The 25,020-nt window shown below is 44.2% G+C and overlaps 1 protein-coding gene across 1 annotated transcript in view; it reads left to right on the top strand.

Moving 5' to 3' along the window:
* The first annotated feature begins 8,808 nt into the window (after positions 1-8,808).
* Positions 8,809-25,020, top strand: part of dor (vacuolar protein sorting-associated protein 18 dor) — a 44,228-nt gene continuing 28,016 nt past the window's right edge. Inside the window, exons 1-11 of the mRNA XM_075701797.1 lie at positions 8,809-9,252; positions 9,580-9,650; positions 10,587-10,696; positions 11,757-11,938; positions 14,116-14,203; positions 14,722-14,801; positions 16,169-16,281; positions 18,953-19,041; positions 21,028-21,126; positions 22,908-22,992; positions 23,730-23,822. Coding sequence (XP_075557912.1) covers positions 9,163-9,252; positions 9,580-9,650; positions 10,587-10,696; positions 11,757-11,938; positions 14,116-14,203; positions 14,722-14,801; positions 16,169-16,281; positions 18,953-19,041; positions 21,028-21,126; positions 22,908-22,992; positions 23,730-23,822 — 1,100 coding nt within the window. The 5' untranslated portion in view covers positions 8,809-9,162. The remainder of the gene's footprint in view (positions 9,253-9,579; positions 9,651-10,586; positions 10,697-11,756; positions 11,939-14,115; positions 14,204-14,721; positions 14,802-16,168; positions 16,282-18,952; positions 19,042-21,027; positions 21,127-22,907; positions 22,993-23,729; positions 23,823-25,020) is intronic.

Raw genomic sequence — 25,020 nt, 5'->3', positions numbered from 1 at the left:
TAGAAAAGCATAACTGACGCTAGATGGCCTAATAATATCGGCATTTCACTATGACACGGCTTGCATATTTGCACATAACATCAGAAGCAAAATCAATAAGCAGTTATAAGTACAGTTGCGGAAATATTCCTCGAAAGACTACGATACGATTAAATACTTGGTTATATTCGTGTTTGTACAGGAGTGGGGAGACGACAACGTTCATACAGCATGTACATATGTAAGAATATGTTCAACAACATTGACATTAGTGAAACAGAAAGAAAAGCAACAGTCTAATAAAATTCTACTCTACAAATATTTTTCGCAGAGCATAAAAAGACATAGATGCTATTTTTTGATGCGTGTCCGCATTCTAAAATTTAGGTTAGATGTATCTGAACGTTTGGGAACCATTATTTGTTGTGCAATGAGGCAATGTATGTACATTTCTTTATCGCATTTGATATAGGGTGTTTGGTGTAGTGAGAGTTTCACTAGTTTAAAGTGATGTGAGTCATTCCATGGATATTGTGTTTCCATAAAAGCGTGCGAACCTGTACTCAAATTGTGCACAGGTACAATTGTGTGCTGTAAACGTATGGGATGGGTAAGGGCCACGTTTGGAACAGCCACGTTTGGAACAGCCGAGTTTGCAACGTTTGGAAAAGCCTCGTTTGCAACAACACGAAGAATTTTTGTAGCATAAAAAAGTTTTTGTTTGTTAGTTGCTGTAGTTTCTCCCCAGACTAACGAGTAATAATTGACGGGAGGTTAAAAGCACGCATAGCAGATATTCAGCTTGGTTTTTTGTATATATAGGGAGCCAGGTGTATTGCGATTTTTGTGATGCCGGTGACTCCACGGAGAGGGTGTCGCAGAGTTTACTTACGGGATGGTCACAAGACATTTACAGCAGTAAAGGTTAGCAGAACTGATAGTTGGGCGAGTTGGTACGAATTCATAGTAAAATATTTTTGCGCGCCCAATTGACAAGGACACAGTGAAGGGGGGGACACACGAGAGCTGGTGAGAGCAGACTTAAGGCACGACATGGCAATTCCGTTTTTTACTACTTTGGAATGCTTGGATTGAAAGTTTAGCAATGGCTTCGAAGATCTTGGGGCGTACTGCCAACAAACGTGATTTTGTTCGAATACCAAGGAAATGTCTAGAAACTGAATTACGCGTCGCTGAGGAAATTCCTTGGTAAACTTTATTCCTCCTCCATAAAATTTAAATTGCTCACTTTGCAGCGGAATTGCAGCGGAATCGAATTCTTCCCTATTGCAGAAAATCAGGTAATCATCAACGTAACGAAATATCTTGATAACGCTATCACCTAAGGCTTTCTCTAAGCAGCTGTCAGCCTTACTCAGGTAAATATTGCTAAGAATAGGGGCAAACTTTGAGCCAATACAAATGCCTGATTTCTGCTGAAAAACGCCATCGCTCCACCCAATCAGCGTCGACTTCAAGTACATGGAAATAATTTCTAGAAAAGCTCCCGTGGAAACACCGCATCTGTCAGTAAAAGCCGACTCTTGCACTTATTATTTAATGCACTCATTTACGGAATTTAGCAACCCGTCATGCGGCAAGCAATAACACAGGTCTTCGATATCCATACTAAAAGCTGTACAATCACCAGGATTTTCCTCTCTTAAATACTGAACTAGTGCCTGAGAATTACGCAGGCAAAAGGGGACTGAAAAAACTAGTGAAGCTAAGCAGTTCTGTAGGTAACTAGCGACACAGATCTGCCACGTCCCTTTCTATGACACTATAGCACGAAAAGGAAGAGATTAAGTGCCTTAACAGTTATCTCTCAAGTAGACCGGCACATGCACCCATAGAGTTTCTCACTACATTACCTAGAGGGAAATCTGGCGCTGCTGCGCTGCGGTATGCATGGGAATGCCGGTATATTGTGGATTCGGATTGGCATCGTTCTCGTAGAGACAGGGCACCTTGAAGACGCGCTTGGCAAGTACCGTTCCGTCTGTCACAATGATTCATTTCCTACTAGAACAGCACGTGAAAAGCTCTTTTAGCTTTATTATTACGCGAAAACATGTTTTGTTTTAACTATGAGAACTTGTTATTGTGTGTACGACTACATGTTACGTAAAAAGTATCAGTGGGCCGCTAAAGTTGGAGGACAGACGACAAGGTTCGCGCTCGCTTTGAAACAGTTGGTCGTCTGTTCTTGCTTTTCTTCGCTTGGTCATGCATCGTGGGTGAGTAAAGATGTAATAGGCGTGAATGGAAACATTTTATGAAGATTGTACTTTGAGAACGCGTTATTTGCGTAGCCATATCCACGTTTTAGACGAAGCCTCTTACAACACCAGCCAGCACGAGCCTCGCAGACACATATACCGTCATTCCCATGACGGCACGGTGCCCCCTTAAGAAACTCCCATAGACGGTGGCGCCAGATTACCCTCTAGGTGTTATAGTGAGAAACTCTATGCATGCACCCGACTGACACGTGGTGATACCATTCCAGAGCTTGCGCAGATGAGTTTTGGGTCTTTCTTTTTTCGCCTCAGTGCTCCCTTCAGTTGATAGTCGGCGTTCGTGTTGTCCACTTCTCTACTCTTGTGTCCTGTCTGCACGCCTCACCTCTTTTTTGCACAATGAATCCTTACCAACTAGCTCAGCTGTTTGTCGTTCTAATAAACGTCATCTGTCTTGTACGAGTTTCTTTAACGCGGCGAGCCCGGTACCTCCCAGTAACGAACGGCGTGCGCCTTATCAGCATGACATAGCATTACCGACATGAAAGTAGAGGGCGCGGCGTTTTCAAGAAAGGAAACGTAAGGCAGATGACGATTATTGTTGTGTGGCAGTTATACACCCCAAAGGGTGCGAACTTATCTTAGAGTGTGCGGGTATGAATTGATGCCGTTCTCAGTCCACACGCGTACGTATACCTCCAAGGTGCCTCCCTGAGTTGCTGGGAGCAACTTCCCTTTTGCATCCGTTCACCAGAGGTCTTCCGATGGTATACGTTCGGAGTCCGACGACGAGCGAAACGTTTTGCACGTCACATTCGTAAAATCGTAACACGAGTCCAAATTCGTAAAGACTGTTGCGAAGACGGTTTGAAATATTCAGTGTAGCGTAGTCATTGGCAGGTGTGCAAACGTATACACAGACCACTTAAAGATGCGGCAGAGCCCGCGCAGCAGCGTATACGCATTCGGAGGAGCCATTTGTTCACACTTTCGCAACGACACGAGCACCTGTCATCGCACGTGTTGCGCGTGGGACCACCGCATAATTTGCCGAGCCCTGACGCAATCCGGGCGACGCCTTTGTCACCACTAGCGCACATGACCAAGCGTTCATTTTGTGCATGTTTTGTTTCGTTCTTTCTCACGGCCGCGGTTGACGTTCCCAAACATATTCCAGCTGCCGCAAAATTCGCTTCGATAGTCCGTTATTGAACCGTTAAACACGAGCCCTCTACTCTCATCCCCAACACGTAGGGTAGTTAGACTTACTTTTACTTGCCTATTTATTTGATTAGTTGATTCTTCATTATTATTTTTCTCTTTTTGCGCGATCACGCAAGCGTTATTCTGGACGTTCAAAGTCCGCCGTATTCTCAGCCCTGATTGGCTGATTACAGTTCAGCTGCGCCCTCTCTGATTTGCATGCGAAAAAAAATGCAAACACCGCTGAAATTGACAATGTACGTCAGTTCGGGAGTCGGCGCAAGCGCGAGAGTTACGACCTCCGCAGACTTTTCCTCCCGCATGCACGTAAACAACAACAAACGCTGATCGCAGGTTCTCATTTTTTTTTTTTTGCGCCACGTTATCGTTAGGTACTGGCGGACTGTGCCCTATACGTCCGCTGCTGGGCGCGTTCAGGCATGACTTCCATGTCGCAGCTGATAATGAATCTGCGACATGAAGGTCTGCGGCCTGTTTGTTTGTTTGTCAAACTTCGGAATGCGCGCGGGCGTAAGCTTGGCAGAGCTCCCACGTCTGTATATACAGGCACGTGGTGTAGCGCGCGACGTTTCATCAGCACCTCGTACTACGCACTAGACAATGTCCTCGTGCAGCTTTATACATACCACACGCACACACACACAAAAATCAATTACGCCCTTTGGGGCTTATCTTGTCAGCGTACAATAATCGTCTTCTTCGATCTTGGTAGTACACTCTTAAAAAAGTGTACACCCAGTGGCGTAGCTAGGTCGTCTGGCACCCGGGGCCCATAGGTCTTCTGTCACCCCCCCCCCCCCCCGGGTGTAGCCGGCGGATAGAGGGGTGTCTTCAGACGTATATGACACTCCCCCCCCTACTGGCCCCTTGCACCCGGGGCCCACGGCCCCCCGGCCCCCCCCCCCCCCCCCTGTTGCTACGCCACTGTGTACATCCTTTGGGGCTTATCTTGTCCCGCAACAACAACCGTCATTTGCCTTGCTTGCGTTTCCTTTCTTGAAAACTCAGCCTCGCTGCTTTTTCTGTCGAGAATGCTGTGTCACGCTGATGACGCGCAAGCCATTTTCGTGGCTTGGAAGTACCGGGCTCGCAGTGTTAAAGAAAGGAAATGCCAGCAAGACAGCTAGGTGGCAACTATTCTTGTGGGACAAAGGGTGTAAATTTCTTAAGAGTCTGAATATCTCCCGTATATGACTGTTCTATATGTTTATGCACTTCCTTACTGGCGTACGTTAACACTGCATGGAACAGTTTAGAACCTTTGGGGCGTATTATTTGCTCCAGAGCAATAATTTAATCGTCTGTCTTACTTGCATTATCTGTCTTGAAAATTCTGCGCCCGCTACTTTCGTGTCAAGAATGATATGTTGTTCGTGACCTGAAAGTACCGGGTGCGCAGTGTTAAAGGAAGGAAAGGCACGCAATGTATGGATGACGAGTATTGTTGTGGGACAAAGGATACACTCGAGAGGGTGTAAACTGTTTTTATACACTCTTAAAACAGTTGCACCCTTTGGTGTGTATATTTGTCCCACAATAATGATCGTCATCTGCCTTGCTTGCGCTTCCTTTCTTGAAAATGCTGCGCTTGCTACTTTCCTTTCGACAATGCTATGTCACGCTGACAACGCACATGCCGTTCGTGATTTGGAAATAGCGAGCTCGCAGCGTTAAAGGAAGGAAATGCGGACAAGACAGATGACGTTTATGGTTGTGTGGCAAGGTACGACTGAAAGGGTGTAAACTTTTTGAAGACTGTTCACTCTTAAACAAAATTTCACCCGTCAGGTTGTATCTTGCCACACAAGAGGTCAGCAACTTGCTGACCTCTATTGATTTGATATGTTCTGTTAAATCTAATAAAATAATAATCACAACACGCAGTAATCGTCATCTGTCTTGTCCACATTTCCTTTCGTTAACGCGGCGACCCCGCTACTTCCAAGTCGCGAATAGCATGCGCGTTATCAGCATGACAGAGCATTCTAGACAGGAAAGTAGCGAGTGCAGCGTTTTCAAGAAAGGAAACGCAAGCAAGGCAGATGATGATTATTGTTGTGATTATTATTGAGAATTTTATTACATTTAACAGAACATATCAAGTCAACAGAGGTCAGCAAGTCGTGACAGTGACATGACAAGAGAAAATAGAATTCTAATGAGCTACTAATGGAGAGAAACATACGAGAAAAAGTTCGTATTGCACACAATGCTACGAAGGACGATTCAGGGATAATTCAGGAAGCTAACCTAGCGGGCCGTCGGAATGCGCACCCTAACGCCGGCGTCGGTGATGAGCTTTCACTAAAATAGCAGCCAGCAACCTGGTACCGAAGTATTAACTAGAAACCAAACCTAACCTAACCTAACAGGACGCGTCGGAACTCGCAACTTGACACCGGCACCGGCGATGAGCTGCCACTAAAATAACAGCCACTAACCTGTCACCTAACAAGTAACTGAACCGAACCGAACAGGCCGTCAGAACGCGCAGCCGGCGCCGGTGTAGAGCCGACGCCGCACGCAGGAACATGGGTCGGATATAGAGAAGAGTGTCGATGTGTTAAGCTCGATATAACGAAGCACTTGAAAAAGCTTGGGTACAGCGAAGAACTTGCACCGGATAAAGTGGAGCGTTTGCAAAGCCTATAGTTCGGGTAGAAGCAAAACAGACCCTTACGATTTCCGAATGGTATGAGAGCTTGGTTACGGAGTTTCGCTGTCTTTGATGCCCGAGTTGCCGGGGTTGGCATAACTCTGCGAATCTCTGAAGGTAAAGGTTTTTTTTTTAATATATGGTCTGACACAGTCGCCGCAGAAGCACGCGCTAGAACAACTGTAATCCGCTTTTCACGGAACCGCAAGAATAAAATGCGCACAAACCGGAGAATCGCATTATGCGATCACGACGAACAATTTCTTGTTCCTTACCTTCTAGTGGTCTGCATTTTGGGCAACAGAGATGACCTTGTAGTGCGCATTCGCCGCAGCTGTGGGATCTATCGTGGTATCCGCTGCATTCAGCGACGTTATAGCTGGAAAAACTTGTTAACGAGATGCAACTGTCTACATAACGTGGGACCGTCTATTAAAGCGCATAAGCAATTCTGTTTAGAATATCGATTTCATCACCACGGCATCATGATCCCAGTGGCAAAAAACGAAGTTCCATGACTACTTTTGTGTGCACAGTGTTAGAATGACTTGGTGGATAATAGAGAGTATTAACGTGCCTGGTATTCCGGTATAGGTACGCAAAGGCGTTAGCGTAATACCGGATTACCGGCCGCCGGCACCGACCTCTTGTGACACTTCGTCTAACAAAAATGCTTTATGGAGACGTTTACGTGTTCCATGAGTGTTCCTGTCGGCAAAACATTTAAAAAGGCAACGTGATCACGATCGTATCGATGCCGAATATTTACACCAGCAGTGAAGTACGGTACACTTGGTTACAGGAATATAAGCTCCGTGTTTGTCTGGTTCAGCTCTGCTTCGCCAGGTGGCGTCACCAATCCGGCCGCTCAGGTTTACGCCTACGCTAAACCGGGAATCCACTTGCATATATCGGAACACCATACATTGCTAAACGATTTGAAACTATATTCTCCGACGGGATAAGAACATAACCGTGACAACTCCAGATTTTGCCAGTGGGCATCTTGTACTACACCAGGCCTGTTCATTGTGTCCTGTACGAACGGGCGTGTGCTTTTAGAATATATACTGAATTTTTAAAGCTCGCCTGTGGCGGATAACAGAATTGCAGTCCTCCAGCTGTACTGTTCGAAGTGGCGGGCATTACTTGTACGAGAAATCGAGAGTCATACTCGTCTAATTAACGAGACATTGCTAATTAAGCTTTTTAATTACTTTCTTTATGCCACAAATTGCAGTTTACGAATTGTAGCCGATGAGTTTTAAAGGCGTACTCACTTGGAACGAGTTCTGAGGACGGCACGGGTTTATGCGTCAGAAACTTGCGGTAAATATGTCCTATTGCTCCACTCACTTTTTGAACAAAACGTCATTTTGTGCGGTGAAGCATAAAAGTAAGCCGAACGTATCTATTTCGTCACAGGCTTTGGGAATGAATATATCTCTAAACTCACTGGCTACAACTCATCAATTGCAATACGGCCCCTTAAATAAATAATTCCAATTAATTAGTATAAGGATTTGTTAATTTGTCGATCATGGATTTCGATTTTTCATGCTAATAATGTCCACAATTTTGAGTAATCCAGCTTCGTGGCCAGAATTTATGCAATTTTTAAAAAATTCTTTATAGTCTAAAAAAGACCCTGCATATCCCTGGAAAGTCTTCACGCGACATTAACAAAAACTTGTCATTGCCTTGTGCTGCACAACTCGGATACTGAATTTAGCGTTGCTCGTCATAGGATCAAGTTCGCAGCGACGCAATATATTGCCTGTCGAGGGAATTTCAGCCACACAGCAACATCACAGCAACATCGTATCTTGCCACACATCAATAATCGTCATCTGTCTTGTCCGCATTTCCTTTCTTCAACGCTGCGATGCCCAGTACTTTCAAAACGGCATGCGCGTTATCAGCATGACATAGCATTCCCGACCGGAAAGTATCGGGCGCTGCGTTTTCAAGAATGGAAACGCAAGCAAGGCAGATGACGATTATCGTTGTGTGGCAGAGATACACCCCAAAAGGTGTAACGTTGCGTATACACTCTTTGAAAAATTACACCCTTTGGGGCGTATCTTGTCCCACAACAATAATCGTCATCTGTCTTGCCCGCCTTTCCTTTCTTTAACGCTGCGAGCCCGGTACTTCCCAGTCACGAACGGCATGCGCGTTATCAGTGTGACGCAGCATGTGTGACGCAGCATGTGTGTGCAACCGTTTCGGTTGCACCCTTTGGGGTGTGTATTTGTCCCACAACGATAATCGTCATCTGCCTTGCTGGCGTTTCCTTTCTTGAAAGCTCGGCTCTGGCTACTTTCCTGTCGAGAATGCTGCGTCACACTGATAACGCGCATGCCGTTCGTGACTGGGAACTACCGGGCTCGCAGCGTTAAAGAAAGGAAACGCGGGCAAGACAGATGATGATTATCGTTAAGGGACAAGATACGCCCCAAAGGGTGTAAATTTTTCTAAGAGTGTAAGAGTGTACTTGATAAGAAATCAGATATAATACATAAATCTGGTGAACATGCTAACTTGTATACAACCACATCGCTCCAGCCATGTATGGCAAGGCGTCACAGCTAAGTTGCGGGCGCCCGATAGAAATGTAATGATTTTATAAAACTCCGTCAACATCAAAGTGGTCTTTTGAGTGCCCACATGTCTTTGCACAGCGCGATTCGCGGAGGTCAGTTGGCAACAGTGAATTCTGTCATGGCCGCCTCCACATGCAACATGCAATTGTTTGTTTACAGTTCTTGCTAAGTTTTCGTTACGCCGTGTTTATTAATAGAGATCGATGCTGATTTCGTCTGTTAGGCCGAGTACTTAAGCAAATCGATACCGTTTGATGTGTGCATATATAAAGTGCAGAGTGTTGTTTACGAAATAGTAACATGCGCAGTATGTAAACTGTTGATAGGTGGTACAGTGGTACAACGCCCCCCACGACAGGAGTTCAGTTTTAAATGCTTAGCAAGTTCTCATGCACCAACCTGTTCGTCAAGATTAGTTCTTTCTAACCCTGATATACGAGGCTAAATACAAAAGATGGCGTCTTTGTTTGACCAGTATGAAGAGGTGACCTCGCAATCGGCCGGTTATCTGGGCTCTGCCGGCCGAACCGCTTTCCCAGAACTGGTAAGTTAGCTGTAAAATTATTTCGCTGCTATTATTGTTCTTACTCGTCAAAAATGTGTAACCGTGATCTGGAAGGAGGCCAGCTCCTTTTAACGTACAAGTAGTTCCCTTGCGACAATCGGCCTAGTTTAACTGGTTTCTGTTTGGGCAACTCATTGTTTGTGGCCGATGCGTCTCAGTCAGATACCAAACGACAAGGACTGATTGTAGAGCGGGGACACCAACTGGAGGCACCGAAAAAAAAAATAAACGTGTCTCCAGATGGCCTCAGTGACAACCGTGGTAGTAGGTGCAAGGGTTGTACTCGGGCGCTTTTCCACTTTTCAGACGACGGGCTACATCAATGCCTCGCTCGAAATGGAAGCACCGATCTTCAAGAAGACGAGGATAACATTCACGTAAGGTTCTTTTGGCTAGAAAGCTGCTTCAAGCGCTTAAAGAAACTACCGGTGCCAGAGAGATCTACTGGGCGTTGCGCTGTCAAGCCCGAGGACGCGGGATCGAATCCCGGCCGCGGATGCCGCATTCGGATGGGTGCGAAATGCGAAAACGCCCGTGCACCATACATTAGGGGCACGTTAAAAAACGCCAGGCGGTCTAAATTAATCCGGCGCCCCCCCCCCCCCCCCCCCCCCCCCCTATCCGGCGTGCTTGATAATCATTGTGGGTTTGCACGTAGAACCCCAGAATTTAAATTTTTCGCCTCTTGGTGGAAATAGTGAATGTAGAAAAAGAAACGAAACAAGAAAGAAAAGGAAAGAAAGACAGCGTTTGATAATTTCCTCGTAGATCAAGCAGCGAATTCGAAATTTGAAGACATCTTTATTATACAGTTTAAGGGGACCAGCCAGTTCTTATGTTCCACATTACGTTGGAAATTTAAATGCTTGCAACACATGAAAAATGCTGTACTCTGGGCAGTCCTGAACCATGCAGTGCCATCATTTCTCATTGCAACTTGCTGAATCTATTGTCAAAGCTCCATATATATCTCATTTGCCATGTAGCTTGTTTGGTGCGGTATGATAGAATTTCAACAAGTTATGTGTCTCCAGCAATTGGCAGAGGCATTTTATTCTTGAGAACAATATGTGTTTGGTTGGGGTCTCTTGTAGTACCTGTGTCTTTTACAACATTAAATCTAATGGGCTGATGTGTTCTTACATGTGCTCAACATTGACCTTGTAGCTTCAGTTCAGTTCTCTTGTAGCAGCGTTGCATTAGAAGATTAAAAATTAATCACTTGGTGGATTTATTGTTTGTTTGATTGATTCAGGCACTGCCTTTACTCATACGTGTGCTCAGCGTCGTCCTTAATGTACTGCTTTCAACAGGCCTCCTCACCCAATCACGCACTTGGTTGTCAGCAACCAGATCCTGGTCCTTGCCATGGCCAACAAGTGCCTTCTTCGCATAACCATCACAAATCCAAACAATCCGCACGGTAAGTTTGTAATGCCTTTCTCCATGTCACTTAAGTTCAAGAGGAAACCTTCACATTGGGTTTCTGTTTTGGAAAGTTGCAGCAACGGGCCGGCTGTCGTTCGAGTCGAATCGAAAGCTTAATGCGGTGCATACGAGAAAGAACACCTGGTTTGTGATGTACGTTTCCCTCCTCTTGTGACCATTTCTGCAAGCCTAACTTTTTCCTAACGTGGATCCTTAGTGTCTGGCTCCGCTTTCTGTCGTCCTCAGCTTCATTTGGCTGTTCCATTACCAGCTTCGTCTGGTAGCCAGGCAAGTCTATTATAGGCATTGATAATAATAATAATACTTGGGGTTTTACGTGCCAAAACCACTTTCTGATTATGAGGCACGCCGTAGTGGAGGACTCCGGAAATTTTGACCACCTGGGGTTCTTTAACGTGCACCTAAATCTAAGCACACGGGTGTTTTCGCATTTTGCCCCCATCGAAATGCGGCCGCCGTGGCCGGGATTTGATCCCGTGACCTCGTGCTCAGCAGCCCAACACCATAGTATTATAGGCATTGAAAAAGTTTCACAGAGCCACTTCGAAACAGCGTAGGGCCATATATTTGTCACGCAACCATGACAACTTCGTTCTGTTATGACATTGTACAAGAGTGCTATGCTTTATTTGTTTACGATTGTACAGAATAAAAGGTGACGGTACGAAAATTAAATTACCAACGCGAGTTGATTTCTTTTTTGCATCTTAGTCGTTTCGCTGTTTATGGGCAGTTTAACAAACCTGCCCAACTCGCCAGAGCCCGCACACTCAGTAGATTGCTTTCAAAGGTTTCTTTTAAAGATATATTTCCGAGATCACTTTCATTGTGCGCTGACCGGCTAAGCCAGCGGACAGGACACTGCTTGTTCCAGTAAGTTGTTTCAATGGCTGACTCACTGGAGACATCGCAACCAAGTGAAAAGCATCCCAGCGAATGCTTTGCGAAGAATGCAGCGCCCGTTTCAACAGTTTTAAGTTTGTTTTCTCTCGTATGAAGTTTTCTTCTATCTCTCTCACTTTTTTTTGTCGCAGAGGTTGATCTGATCCGGTCACTAGGAGACAAGGGTCATGCGGCCAAGATCTACCAGCTGTTCCTCGACCCGCTGGGTCGGCACCTGTTGGTCAGTGTGGTTCACTCTGACGGCGAGACGTTCTTTGACAACTGCTACCTCCACCAGAATGCCGCGAAGGCTCAGTCACTCGCGAAACTCAAGGTTTGTCTGTCATTTTGTCATGCCAAACTAAAGGCACATGAAATTCAAGGAAGCATTCCTACACGAGAAAATGTACTTGAGGCATGGCAGCAAGAAGCATGTGCTCACAGCTTTAAGGCAAGAGAGAGAGAGGAAGGGCAGGAAGGTTAACAAGGGTTTGTCCAATTTGCTACCCTACACGTGGAGAGGGGAAGCAAGATAAAGAGGGGGGGGGCAAGAGCACAAATGCTCAAATCATGCGTGCGAGCTGGAAAGTGTCCAGTATGTCTACAATAAGGCACTCAAATCAATTACCTTTGGGTATTGTAGAAGAGCTTGTACTCTGGCTTGCTGGGCTGATGAACAATGAGGACAGGCTCCGAGCACTCTTGCTTTGGTAAAAAGCTGATTGTCCAGTCTCCTCAAGGCACATTTGAGAGCCTAGCATTGTTTTGTCGAAGCGAAGGGAGAATAGGGGCAGAGGCGGCGTTCAATTTAAATATCCATTATTCGATTGATATTTAAGACAAGTTTTGCCTAGGCCAAACCCTGTTTTTTTTTTTTTCCTTCAGCTTTTAAGGTATTGAGCTACCTATTGTATATCTTTTGTTGTCTGTTCACTAGATAGTGAAGTAACCAGTATCATCGCAGATTTCGATGTTGTCTTCATGAAGCTGTCCTCCTTGCCATCTAGGGTAAGACTGAGACAGCACTGAATTGGAGGATTTACCTTGGGGGCCAACTGTGATTGCTGCATCCCAATACATATTACATGCAGAAATGCTCCTATGAGATAACTGCTGAGCTGATGCGGAGAAAATTTGTTGCATTTAATAGAGAAAGTTGAATTGTTAAAACTGTAGGAAGCTGGATTTTGATAAAGGGCTTTTTAGTTCTTGCAAAGAATTGCCAGAACTTGGTTAAGTTTAAAAATAATTTAAGCGTGAAGTTTACAAATTCGTAACTCTGTGTCAAATACAGAGACCACGGTACGGTAATATTAGAAGTTCTTTAGAGCACCTGCAGGGGAGAAACTTGATACTACTATACGGGCTTACATGAAATTGTCACAATGTTTAACAAGAGTTTCTTAAAAGTCCTACTCACAAATTGGTGGTATATACATCAGAGCAGTGTATAATGCATCATTTTTGTCCACATTTAGGTCTCTGAGTATGCGTATTTACAGAATTGTGGCATCATTCTTTTATTGCTGGGTTACAGATTTGTAAACCTTATGTTTCAGTGTTCTTGAATTCTGCAATTTTCACCACTTCTGTCAAAAAATTGGTCACCTAAATAAAGGATTTGTTTCCCTGGAGTTGAGAGATTCGATTTTATTTTTTTCACGCAACGAGACTCTGCAAATTCAGTGCTGTGGATGCCAAGCGAGACAATTTTCTTCGTTCTGTCATGTTTAGGTGGGAGCATCTGCGCTAAAGCTGCTATACACTGAAGGAAAATATTCAGTCGAGCTAGATCGACACCTTGTTCGTCCAGAAGTCTCGGGGTTTTCTCTGTGCCAGTATTTCACTTTGTTGCGCAGAAAATTGCCTCCAGAGGTGCCACTGCTGCAGCTCCCGAATTTAAACTGCACAGCCCAGAACAGACGAGTTGACATATTCTGAAGAGCGATGAGAAGGGCTAGTGGGTGGCTGTTCTATTGCGCAAAGCTCATTTGTGCATGTTTTCTGTACATTTTTATATAGCGCAAGAAGAAAGTATAGACGTAATATCCGTGTGACCTCCCTCCTTGGCGCTCTCTGTGAGTCGGTCAGTACTAACGTCGTATTTGAGGCAGCATCGTCTGCGACAGGTAGCGCCACTCCGATTCTGTATTTCGGTCATTTTCTCACAAACGCAAGCTTCGTGCTCACTATGAATGATGAATTCGTTAACACATGAGCCTAATCTTTCACTCTAGCTTGACTCAATACTCTCCTTTAGTGTTGCTTTGAGATGGCAGCTGCCTGGCAAAGACATTAAAGTAGCGGTCTGTATTGAGATTTGTAACGCATTATTTGGCTAAGAATCGTGCACATTGTCCGCCTTCTGTTAGTGCCTAAATTGTGTCTAGCAACTGTAGTCATTACTCTGATTCTCTAGTTTTGAAGCCCGGGGAATCGGGCCAAGTGGTACGCTGTACCACGTGGCTACTGCAAGGTCAGCAATGACCTCCTGTCATTCTTTTTTTTCAGGGACACGTCATCAGTGCTGTTGGCTGGAACTACGAAAACCCTTCTGAAAGTAACTCAACAAGCTTTATTCTTGTCGGCACAACCAAAGGTATGTGTTACTACTAGTTGCTGGCCTAGTTTGCGCATGCTTTTTTGTGATGTGTAAAGACACAAATTATAAGGAAAATTGTCATCCACCTGAACTGTAGCACAAAGCTACAAAGGAAAACCATACAGATTTCTCAGAAAGAAAGCTTTGCACTCTGAGAAAAATTTGACCTGGTTCAGCGGGCCTTATAATCGGATTGTGGTTTTGGCATGTAAAACACGAGAATTTTAAATTTATTTCTTTTTTAAAAGGTGCAGAATTAACTGTACCCGAGCAGACAGCGTCAAAATTTATGACATCGTGGTGAGCTGGCATGGGAGCTCCATGGTGGCTCTCCCACCTGCGTTTCGTTTTTGCATCTTTTCTGGCTTAACCGAGGACTCCTATTAGATTAGGAGTGGCAACTTTTCTATTGCAGAAGTGTCATTTACTGATACAGCTCACCCTGATACAGCTCACCCTGATACATGTTCCCCTCTAGGCTGTGTTTGACTTGCTGATGGTACAAATTGCCGCAGGCATGATTTTTGAGACCGAGCTGGCCGCCACTGACGACCGGTTCTTCTTGCAAGGCTCACCGGAGCGGTATTGCAAACTGGTAAGTTGGCATTGAAAGGAAAGGGAACAATCGTTGCATTCTAACGTACGGGGCAGCGACAAAGAACCTTGAAAAGAAGTTAAGGGCCGCTCAACGAGCGGTGGAACACAGAATGTTGGGCACAATGCTACAAGACAGCAGCACAGCGGTGGTGATTAGAGAGCAAACGGTTGTAGGCGATATTCTGGCTGACATTAAGAGGAAAAGAAAATGGAGTTGGCTGGGACATGTAATGTGTAGGGTGCGTAAAGAGTGGTGTACTGGAGTTGCTGGATGGGTGCCAAGAGACGGGGGAGCACATTGGAGAACCCCAGAGAAGTAGGTGGTGTGACGAAATTAGGAAATTCGCAGGCACAGGGTGGGATCAGCTAGCGCACGACAGGGGTAATTGGAAATCACCGGGAAATGCCCTTGCGCTGGAAGTGGACATAAATATAGGTTGGTGACGGCGATGGTGAACTTTGCATCACACGCACAAGCACAGGTGAATTTCATTTTAATGAAGTCGCATCAGGCACAAAAGTACCTTCGTTGTATCCAGAGTTCATTTAAGTGCATATTCGTTACATGGCGATGTCGGCGAGAAGCATCTTAGACTTAGTTCATTGCATCTGATAGTTTGTTACATCCAATAATTTATTATACCTGTTCTCTTTATATTAAGGTTAGACTGTGTCTGATACTGAAACACAAGGCCTGCAGGGGGTTTTGCAGCTGGTATGACTGGAACGCTCTGGTGCCCCACCACGTTGCACTTGGCAGCTGGGGGAAAGCAACTGAAGGGAAGCTTTACCTCGAGAACTCCCATCTAAATAGCGTGGAAATAGGGAAATCATTTCGCTTGGCATTCACTGCACTCAATGTGATATAGTTTGTTGCATTCGGAGCAAAAAAATTTGAAGCACTACTGACTGTAGGGAGTGAATGTTTTATTTAGGTCATCACTCCTCTGCAAATAATCTTTGAGGATGGTAGAAAAACACAAAAAAACCAGAGTACCAATTTCACAACTCTAACTCGGAGATAAACAGATGAATGATTACGGAGACGATTCCGTAAGCTGTGCGCACCGAGCCATCGGTAGTGGACAAAAGCAGTGTATTACACACTGCTCTGAAGCTTACATGTAACTTGTGAGCTAGACTTTTGCAAAACCCTCGTAACATTGCATAAATTTCGCGCAACCTGCAAAGTCGTAAATCACATTTGTCCACTTCAGGTGCTCTCAGACATGTGGTTTACGGGCCTGCGATGCTATCTGTTTTTGGCTGCAAAGTTATGTTATGAAATCCTTGTAAAAAAATCAGGGAGCTCTAAATTAAACTGAGGAAATGTGGACAGGTTTGTTGTTAAACTTTGTTTCCCAGGTCTTCCAGCTGAGTCAAGACCTGAGCATAGGGCCGATAATGGGCCTCGAGGTTCGGCGCTTCGTCCCACGCAGCTTGGACCAGCGGTGCTTCATCGTAGTCACGACTCCGAGGTATGGAGCTGGCTTGTCTTATCTGATGTGTAACATCTTTATCTAGAAAAAAAAAGCCCCAACTGCTTTAAGGGGCCCTGAAACCCTTTTTGAATGTAGTAAGTAAACATTGCCAATCCGTTAACAAGTTTCTCCTGTGGACATGTGAGCCAAGTATTATTGCACTGCATGCTGCAGGGAATTTACAATTTTATGCCAGAAGCAGTAAAAATTGCTTTCGCTCGCTCTTCCGCAATTTCATCATGCAGCATCTTCGCCAGCAGCTGGACCGACAACAGCTGTTGACTGATTTCATGATCGCGAGAACATTCCCGCTACTACAGTTATTACTTGTTTGAGTTAAGTAAATGAAAAATATAAATTTATGCCATCTCCAAAAGACAGGAAAGCCATTTGATCTTTCCACTGCCAGTATAAACATGACCGTTGCGTGTTGCAACGTCTGGTTCGCATGGCCTCTGAGATGAAAAGCGTAGCATAGATATCACAGACAGCCATGGGGCGGCCGCCATGGGCCGCCTCGCCACCAAGACGTTCCAACCTTTGGGCGGGGTTGGTGAGGCGTGCCTCTCTTGCGCCCCTTGCCATCTTCCCTGTGTAGCTTCTTGCACGCTAGTGGAAATGAAACATTTAGAAGGCCATGTATCGGTCCAATAACTATGTCTAACTTTGCTTGTGCTTGAAGGATTAGACAAAATTTTCAGCAGGATATTCGTGAGGTGATATAATCTAATAGTGTTGTCATTCTATCATTAGTTAGCATAGTATTCCAAGGCCGCTTTAGTATAGTACTGACATATTTTTGGAATTGTAGCCAATCTCCCACACATCTTGAATGTAAAAGAATGATGTTTTTATTTATTCATTCATCCATTCATTCATTTATTTAAATACTAGCCTAAATGTCTTTATGATGTTACAGTGAGAAGTGGGAGTTCAAAGCGTGCTCAATGTGGCTTGAACGAAATGGGGTCAGGGTTGCTGGCGACGGAGGTGGAGAATTGATTCCATTCAGATGATGCTTTGATACGAGCGATTGGAAGCATACCTGTTGGTCTGGCAGAATGGCACTTGAACTTTTAAACGATGGTCGACAGAAGGCGAAACACAGCAGGGAGGAGAGAACAATATGTGCTTCAGTTTTCAACTCAGGGTCAGAAAAGATCTTATGAAAAAGGCATAAGTGGGCTAGTTTTCATCCGTAAGAAAATTTGAGGAGGTCAAGAGATGATTATATTGCAGTAATACTGGCAGCACGAAAATGGTTAGCAAACAATGAACCGAGCTGAATTGCTTTGGATGGCTTCAAGTGCGGGCACAAGTGTGATGGTCCCATATGGAAGAAGCGTATTCAAGTTTTTTATCTGAATAATATTTGGTAAAGGTGGCAAGTGTGAAGGCCGGGAAGCATCAGATATCTTATTTTGGGATTAAAGTGGGCCTCGAAACATCAGGCTTGGCGTCATTGACATTACCACGACACCTTGACGCAGAGCAAAATTTTCTGATGTCATTTATGTGTAAGACTGGGTATGATGGTGTTGCTCATTGAAAAAATATGCAGGAGTGGTGCGCTGTTTTGGTTGCACCCATTCGTGGTATCTGCAGCAATTACAGGAATGAAGCGAGCAAAGCTATCACGACGACGTGACACATGTACCTACTTGGTACCAAAACTACTGGTACCTTTGCTCTTTAGAGTGATTTGACACTTTATAGTATGTTTTCTAGGATTTAGAGGGCGCAAAATTTTCCAAAACTCAGGAATAAAAGGACAAGCTGAAAATGCTGGGTCAGTACTCTCCTGTAAGCATAGAGGCGTGTTCGGAGGCCCCTTATGGGGGCTTCGGTTGATTTTTTACACTTGTAAAGTTGCTCATTGCTGTTTGGCTCTGATAACACATGGCAAAAGATGAAGAAGGCAAACAGATTTGCATCTGAGTGTTCCCTTAGTCTTTGGTTCAGTGTTATTCGTGCCAGGCAACATCATGCGGTGCATAGTAGTACTTCAATAGCATCAAGTACAATGTTCATTCAGGCCAAGTTGGAGTGACAGAATTCAAGACTATATATAATAGTGCACGAAAAAATACAACAACAAAAACGATAAAGAAACATGCGTGAGCATTTACTTCCAACTGGTCTTCATTTTACAATATTATGCATGTATGCGTGGTTTTGAAATTAAGAGTGGGTGGAACTCAGTTCTTGTATGTACCCATTCATTGTATGTGTAAAAATATATATTTTTTTCTTAATTTATGTGTCATCAAGTCTTCATACTCCCATTTGCAGTTTGCTAACACTTACTGAAATTAGAAGTTGGCGTCAAATTCTCTGTGCCTTTGCAGATTTGTATAGGCTTTAGCCTTGCTGCAGCGTAGATGTTTAACATTGTTGTATGTCTAACATTATAAACATAATAGCCATATCACTCAGTTTTTAAAAAAGATAATGCAGGCAGATCTACCAGTTTTTGGTACCAGTGCGCCCTCTCTCATTTGCAGTTTGCCAACACTTAGTGAAATTAGAAGTTGGTGTCAAATTATCTGTACCTTTGCAGATTTGTATAGGTTTTAGCCTTGCTGCAGCATAGATGTTTAACATTATTGTATGTCTGTCATTATAAACATAATGGCCATATCACGCAGTTTTTCTTAAAATAATGCAGGCGGATCTACCAGTTTGTTGGTACCAGTGCGCCCTCTGGTGAACAACCAGTGCTCCTGAGGGTTTTCAACGTCACCGACAATGTCATTGGTACTTGCAGTTTCTACTTACTTTTGGCTTTGTCAAATGCATTGTTCATGGACGTCATGCAGCCCTTCCATGCTGTCGGCTTCTTTGTCAACTGACTTGTCAAATTGTGACACAAACACCACGTACTTGGTAGCCTTTGATGTCCAGACGGTGCCCAAAATCATAGATGTATGCAAATGATTGTCGCATCCTAGTAGTATCTGTTAACACTTGAAAGAAAAGGAAGCTAATAGCTTTTATGGAATTCATCTGAGTGCAAAGAACACAAAGAACAGAACAGATTGAACGACTTGGGCGCTACTCCTGCAGCTGATTTGTTACAGTTGTTAGAGGACCAGAAAAATATGAGCACAGATGATGCAGGGGGTGTAGAATTTATCAAGGCAAGGAACATATATGCAGCTGAATTTCCTTTCCACATATAGATACAGAACATAAGTATTACTGTGTCCTGAAAGCATGATCCACTTGCTGGGCTGAATTCATCTGATGACTGTTACTTTGTCACCTAGTCTGTCAACCTGACAGGAGAAGTTGCCTTCAGGAGAAGACGTGTCGAGGTGGCTGTGACCGTGTGATAGTTTTATCCACAGATGGCTAGGTTACACAGAGGCTAGGTGTTGGCTAGGTTAGTTGACACTTGCGAAAGTCATCATAGCGCAAATAATAGAGATGCAAAGGACAGTATAGGCAAAACTACTAGACAGTTAAACTCATGCCTGATTGATTGCCGTAAAATCTCGAGAGATATCCACTGTAAAATCGGGAGAAAATCGAGTGAAAATATGAGGTGGGCTAACTTTCAGTTTTTTTAAGCCGGGAGCTTAGTCAGGGGTGGGTTATCTTTCGGGGGTGGGCCATCTCTCGGGATTTTACAGTCGCCAGAAGGTCAGAAAAATGCACATGTAAATAATGCGCATAGTGTAAAATTTATCACAGTAAAGAACTTGAAAAAAAAAAAAAAACTAATCTCGCTTCCTATGAGAGATAGGAAAATGTTACCGGGGCAGTCCACACGTCGTTTCCCGATGTGGAAGTCTATGCCTCGTTTGCATAACAGGGAACGACGCATAGACTTTGCCAGCAATACTTCTGTACGAACATCTTGAAGGGGCAGTGCCAGATGGCAAAGACAGAAAGCAGGAAAAATACAAGACCAGTGTCTTTCCTGCTTTCTGTCTTCATTGTCTTACACTGCCCCTTCAAGGTGTTCAACCAGCACTAACTTGCCCAAATGTCGATTATTCGTACTTCTTTACCTCAATGTGGAAGAGATAGGCAGTTTTTCTCCATTTTCTTTACTGTAATAAGTTGTATGTCAGGCATGCAACTTCTGTATTTTCTATGTAAGGGACCATCAGTTACCTGCCTTATGCATTACAAGGCCTGTCCAGCCCCATTTTCTCCTTTTAATATTAACTAGAATATTGGCTACCCATATTAGCACTTTAATCCAGACTGCTTTGTTCCTCTCTCTTAACTTTAAGCCTAACATTTTACGTTCCATCACTTGTATGGTCCTCAGCTTCTTAAATTTCTTAGTTAATCCCATGTTTCTGCCCCATATGTTAGTACTGGTCGAATGCAATGATTGTGCACTTTTCTTTTCAAGGATAGCAGTAAGTGTCCAGTCACAACTTGGCAAATGCCTTCCACATGTGCTCCAACTGATTTTTATTCTTCTGTAAATTTCCATCTCGCCATCTGTAACTAATTGGGCTAGATAAATGTGCTCTTGCACTTTGAAAATTCCAAAGTCTGTCTCTCCTGTCAGGTCAGTGGACTGCGTGACAAAGTGACAGGCGCCAAATGAATGATTCATCCCGGCAAGTGCAACATGCTCTCACAATGGGCAACTAATAAGGAGCCTTAGAAGAATGTCTTGCTAGGCTAATTGGTGAAACGTTGCTTCTGTGTATATTTTGTTTTTGTCATGGCATGTGTTGGCTTGTCTTGGCTGGCCTAACGAACGCGCCTCGCGTGCAGACCGATGCAAGGAAATCCCGAGCGACCTGAAGTACAGCTGCCTTCAGCTGTTCAGTTCGTGCCCAGCAGAACCTGCCAAGAAGTTTGCTATGATGCTGGGTAAGCAGATCTCCTGGTACTAACAAGCACACCTCTGTCTTTTTCTATACTGCGGATGAGCATAAGGATTCCGTATTGCAGAGTACGTATGATATACAATCCAGAATTCTTGTCCATACTGGGCAAGGATTCCATACTGTGGAGAAGAGGCAAGAAGGAAAGCTAGAAGACTATGGTTGTTGCTAGTTTCTACTGTCATGGACCTCTGATGTGTAGTCTAGCTAGAGGCAGCTGGAACACATTCTTCCAATATGACTTTCATCATTTCATTTCAGTGTGATTTCAGCTTATAAGCTTAGAGGTGCCTACATCATCCTTGGCAACTGGATGGCGTGGTGGCCGCGCTCTTGAGTTGTCGCTCATAAGAGGTGTTTTCTATGCTTTACTCGTAAGAGACATTCTACGTTATACTTTAATTCATGTTTCATTTGTCCACGATAGTATAGTGCATACTTCATGTGGGTGCAGTGGCATGGAATTAATGACAGAACCACACGCATAACATGCACTTCTTTGGTAAACAAGACAAAGGCTTTGCAGGAAGATGGTGGTTACTTGAGGTTGAAGGTTCAGTTCCTGGTCATTGTGGCCGCATCCTGAAGAGGGCAAAAGGAAAAAAATGCTCATGTACCCAACTTCTTGTGCACGTTAACCCTTCAAGCATGAAACATAAGAATACCCGGAAAAAAATATTTATTTTTCACCTGAATGTGCAAAATACACCAAGAATAAGCATAATCAACGAAAAGAAAAGTGTATCTTGTAGAAATTTTTTTAGCAATACTGTATGGGCGCAACATCAGGCAGAATGCTGCAAGTGGACTTCACCTCCAGCCAACTAGGGCTCCGTTTGGAATTTTTACAGGTAGCTCTGATCATATGGGAACCATAGGTGTACATTTCATTTGCTTTACATCATGGGTGGGGTACCAGTGCAGCCAGAGACCTTGTATCGGTCTTGTCTCCTCTGATCGAGCCTCATGCTAAATCTCTTCTTCCTCATCCTGTGTTCCTGCTCCAAACCAACAAATGATGCTTGCTTTCATCATTCAGTGTTGGCCAAAGACATTTAGCCACGAACTTCATATTCAAAAGTGAAACTCAGCAACGAGAAATTTTTTTTCTTGCGCGCTGTTCGTAGGCAACCCTGGTCCACACAGAGAGTAAAGAACCCGAGGTAATCAATTTAGAATAGCAAATTGGCGGGCTAGCTGGTGCAACATTTTGCTCAAGGCGCAGCACTAAAGTGGTATGGAAAAGAAGCAGAGAATGGGATCAGGAAAGACGCTTTTTTTCCCGGATGTCTTTCCCGCCTTTCTTTCCATCCCGCTCTAGCGCTCACCTTTGCCAATAAGGGCGAAGATTAATCCGTATTCCTCCACTATGACGACCCTGTGCAGCCCCCCCCCCTCTTGCTTAATTTCTGGACGTATAAAACCCCCCAGGTTTAATTAATTCATTTTGGCTCCTTGTCTTACAAAGGGCTGTCAGGTCCTAACACCCTCATCAAAATGTTGGCTCCAAGCTGAAGCTTCCCTTGTTGGGACACTGTTGGCCGAGCTTTGGCCAGAAACTGCAGACACAAAAAACTTGCATTTTACTCCTTGAGAAAAGATGATTCCATAGGTGAAAAGGAAGCAATAGTTTTATTAGAGACTAGAAGAGTTTCGGGGTTGTCTGATTTCAAAGCCTCAGTTAACCTATATATCATAAATTTTTTCCTCGTTTGTGGAGTAGAAAGATCTATTGTGTGCTTGAATGGTTGTTCTCTTTCTCGGCAGAACCTGGTGTCTACTTTGGTGATGTCTTGCTGCCTGCCATGGACTCCGACTCCAAGGTTGTTCTGTTCAATGCCAAGCTCTTGGAGTATCCTTCTCAGCCTGTGTAGCTTAGAGCGCATGCCCACTGGGACATGCATGCGTGCGCTCATTTTCGTGCATGGCCGACCGCACGAGTTTGCGAGGCATGTCTTTCTTGACAAATATGAATTTTTATTTTGTTTGAACTTGGCATTTTTATGGATCACTCTGTATGGTGCGAAAGCTTCTACAGATTGAAAGTCTAAATTTGAGGCAGCGTGCTCGGACTTCTCAAGAATTCAGATATTTTCGGACTTTACTGTCTTGTAAGCTTTTATGGCCGTCTGCACTTTGTGCACATTTAGAAAGTTGGCAGTCGTGCAAATGTTTGATCTCAAATCTGCACAGGGTTGTCCAAATTGAAAAAAAAAAATAAAAAAATAAACATTGTTGTGAACCAAACTGCTTGCGATGCATGGCAAAGGAACAGCACTTGTAAATCTCACGCTATCTTTGTTTACTCGGGGTCTGCATTTACCTAACAAAGTGCCGTTATATTTATGGTTGTCACTCAAAAAACCAGCAATAAGTAATTTTTTTCGAAAATAGATGACATGGAAAAACAAAGAAAATCTAAACATGTGATAAAATTGTCACATAGAAAGGAAGTCATCGGTTAGCAGCTACTTGTTGGGTGAATTTAGCAGTTCTCAAATAATTTTGGAGGAACTGTCTGTCTTCTCGCACTTCATCTAATAGTCATACAAGCACAAAGTTTTGTGTTCTTTAGCTACGGCAACTCAGATACGGGAACGAAGATGCTCAACGGAAGATGCTGAGGAAGCCTCTCTCCATGGTTCTCACAGAGTTCCATACGCTGGTGCTCTTTAATGACAGGTGAACGATGCCATGACTCAGTGAAACTAGTGAAGCAGTGAGCCCTCTTATATTGTTCATTTTTTTATGCTAATTCCGACCAGAAAGCTTATTTCGCTGTTTTTTGACAACCGGCAGTATTAACAAATGTATTATTAAGCAACAGAAAGGCAAATTACTCAATAGCATTATTACAGTTGCCACCTCTTGCACGACTGTACTTTTATATGCCGAAACTGAGTAGTGCTTCAAGAATTGAGACGAATGCGTAATGTGACAACCCACAGAACTACACACGACGCATGGCACTGCAGTGCCGTGCACCGTCGTGTTTATGGGCACGTTCAACTCCCTCCTGCATCCTTACATACGTCTTCACTGCACGACTCTTGGTTCTCGCGACTTTTTGGCTTTCCCGCATGACACATGAAGGTGGGAGCTGTGCAGCTTTGAAAAGAGACGGCACGAGCATTCCTTCTAACACTACCCGACGGTGCTGATCGCCTTGGGCACAAAAGGAAATCACTTTCGCGTTATTGATCTAGGGGACGCACAACTCTCGGTTCTCGTGACTTTTGGCTTTCCCGCATGACACACAAAGGTAGGAGCTATGCAGCATTGAAAAGAGATGGCAAAGTGGGGGGGGGGGGGGGGGCAAACATGATTGCTGAGCACATATCGGTTATGGGACGTCGCCCGTTAATGACCTAGGCTTTGGAGTTCTGCATTGCTTAAGCAGATGAACATTCCATATATCATCGTGGTGATTCAAGCTTCTTTGATTCACAGTGAACATATAATGGCATGTAAGGTTGAGGACAAAAAAGACTCCGCACAGCGCATGTGTGTGCTGCCTTCTCGTCCTCATCATTATGCACCATTATTCGTTCACTATGAATTGGAACCAATTAGCCCACCAGCAAACCTTAACAGACTTGTTTGATTCCTTAGTGTGTCTCATTTAGGAACTACCGGTCATTGTGTCCCTTGTTCCCAAGAGTTGGTAAACTCCACTGGCTATATATCTGTCGTCATCCTTGTAGCACTACTCAAGTTTCTGAGCACTCCAAACAAATTAATCGAGGCAGTGGTTTGGCTTAGTTTATGTGCATACTGCTGCCTATGCCTCGTGCCAACCTCGAAACACCCACTCACAGGTTCGGCAACTGCGGTGCTCTGGTGCTGAGCACAGAAGCGCAAGTTTGGTTCTCGCTCACTG

The sequence above is a fragment of the Dermacentor variabilis genome, chromosome 8 (assembly GCF_050947875.1).
Source record: "Dermacentor variabilis isolate Ectoservices chromosome 8, ASM5094787v1, whole genome shotgun sequence".
Taxonomy (NCBI): Eukaryota; Metazoa; Arthropoda; class Arachnida; order Ixodida; family Ixodidae; genus Dermacentor; species Dermacentor variabilis.
This window is presented reverse-complemented; position numbering and strand designations above follow the sequence as displayed.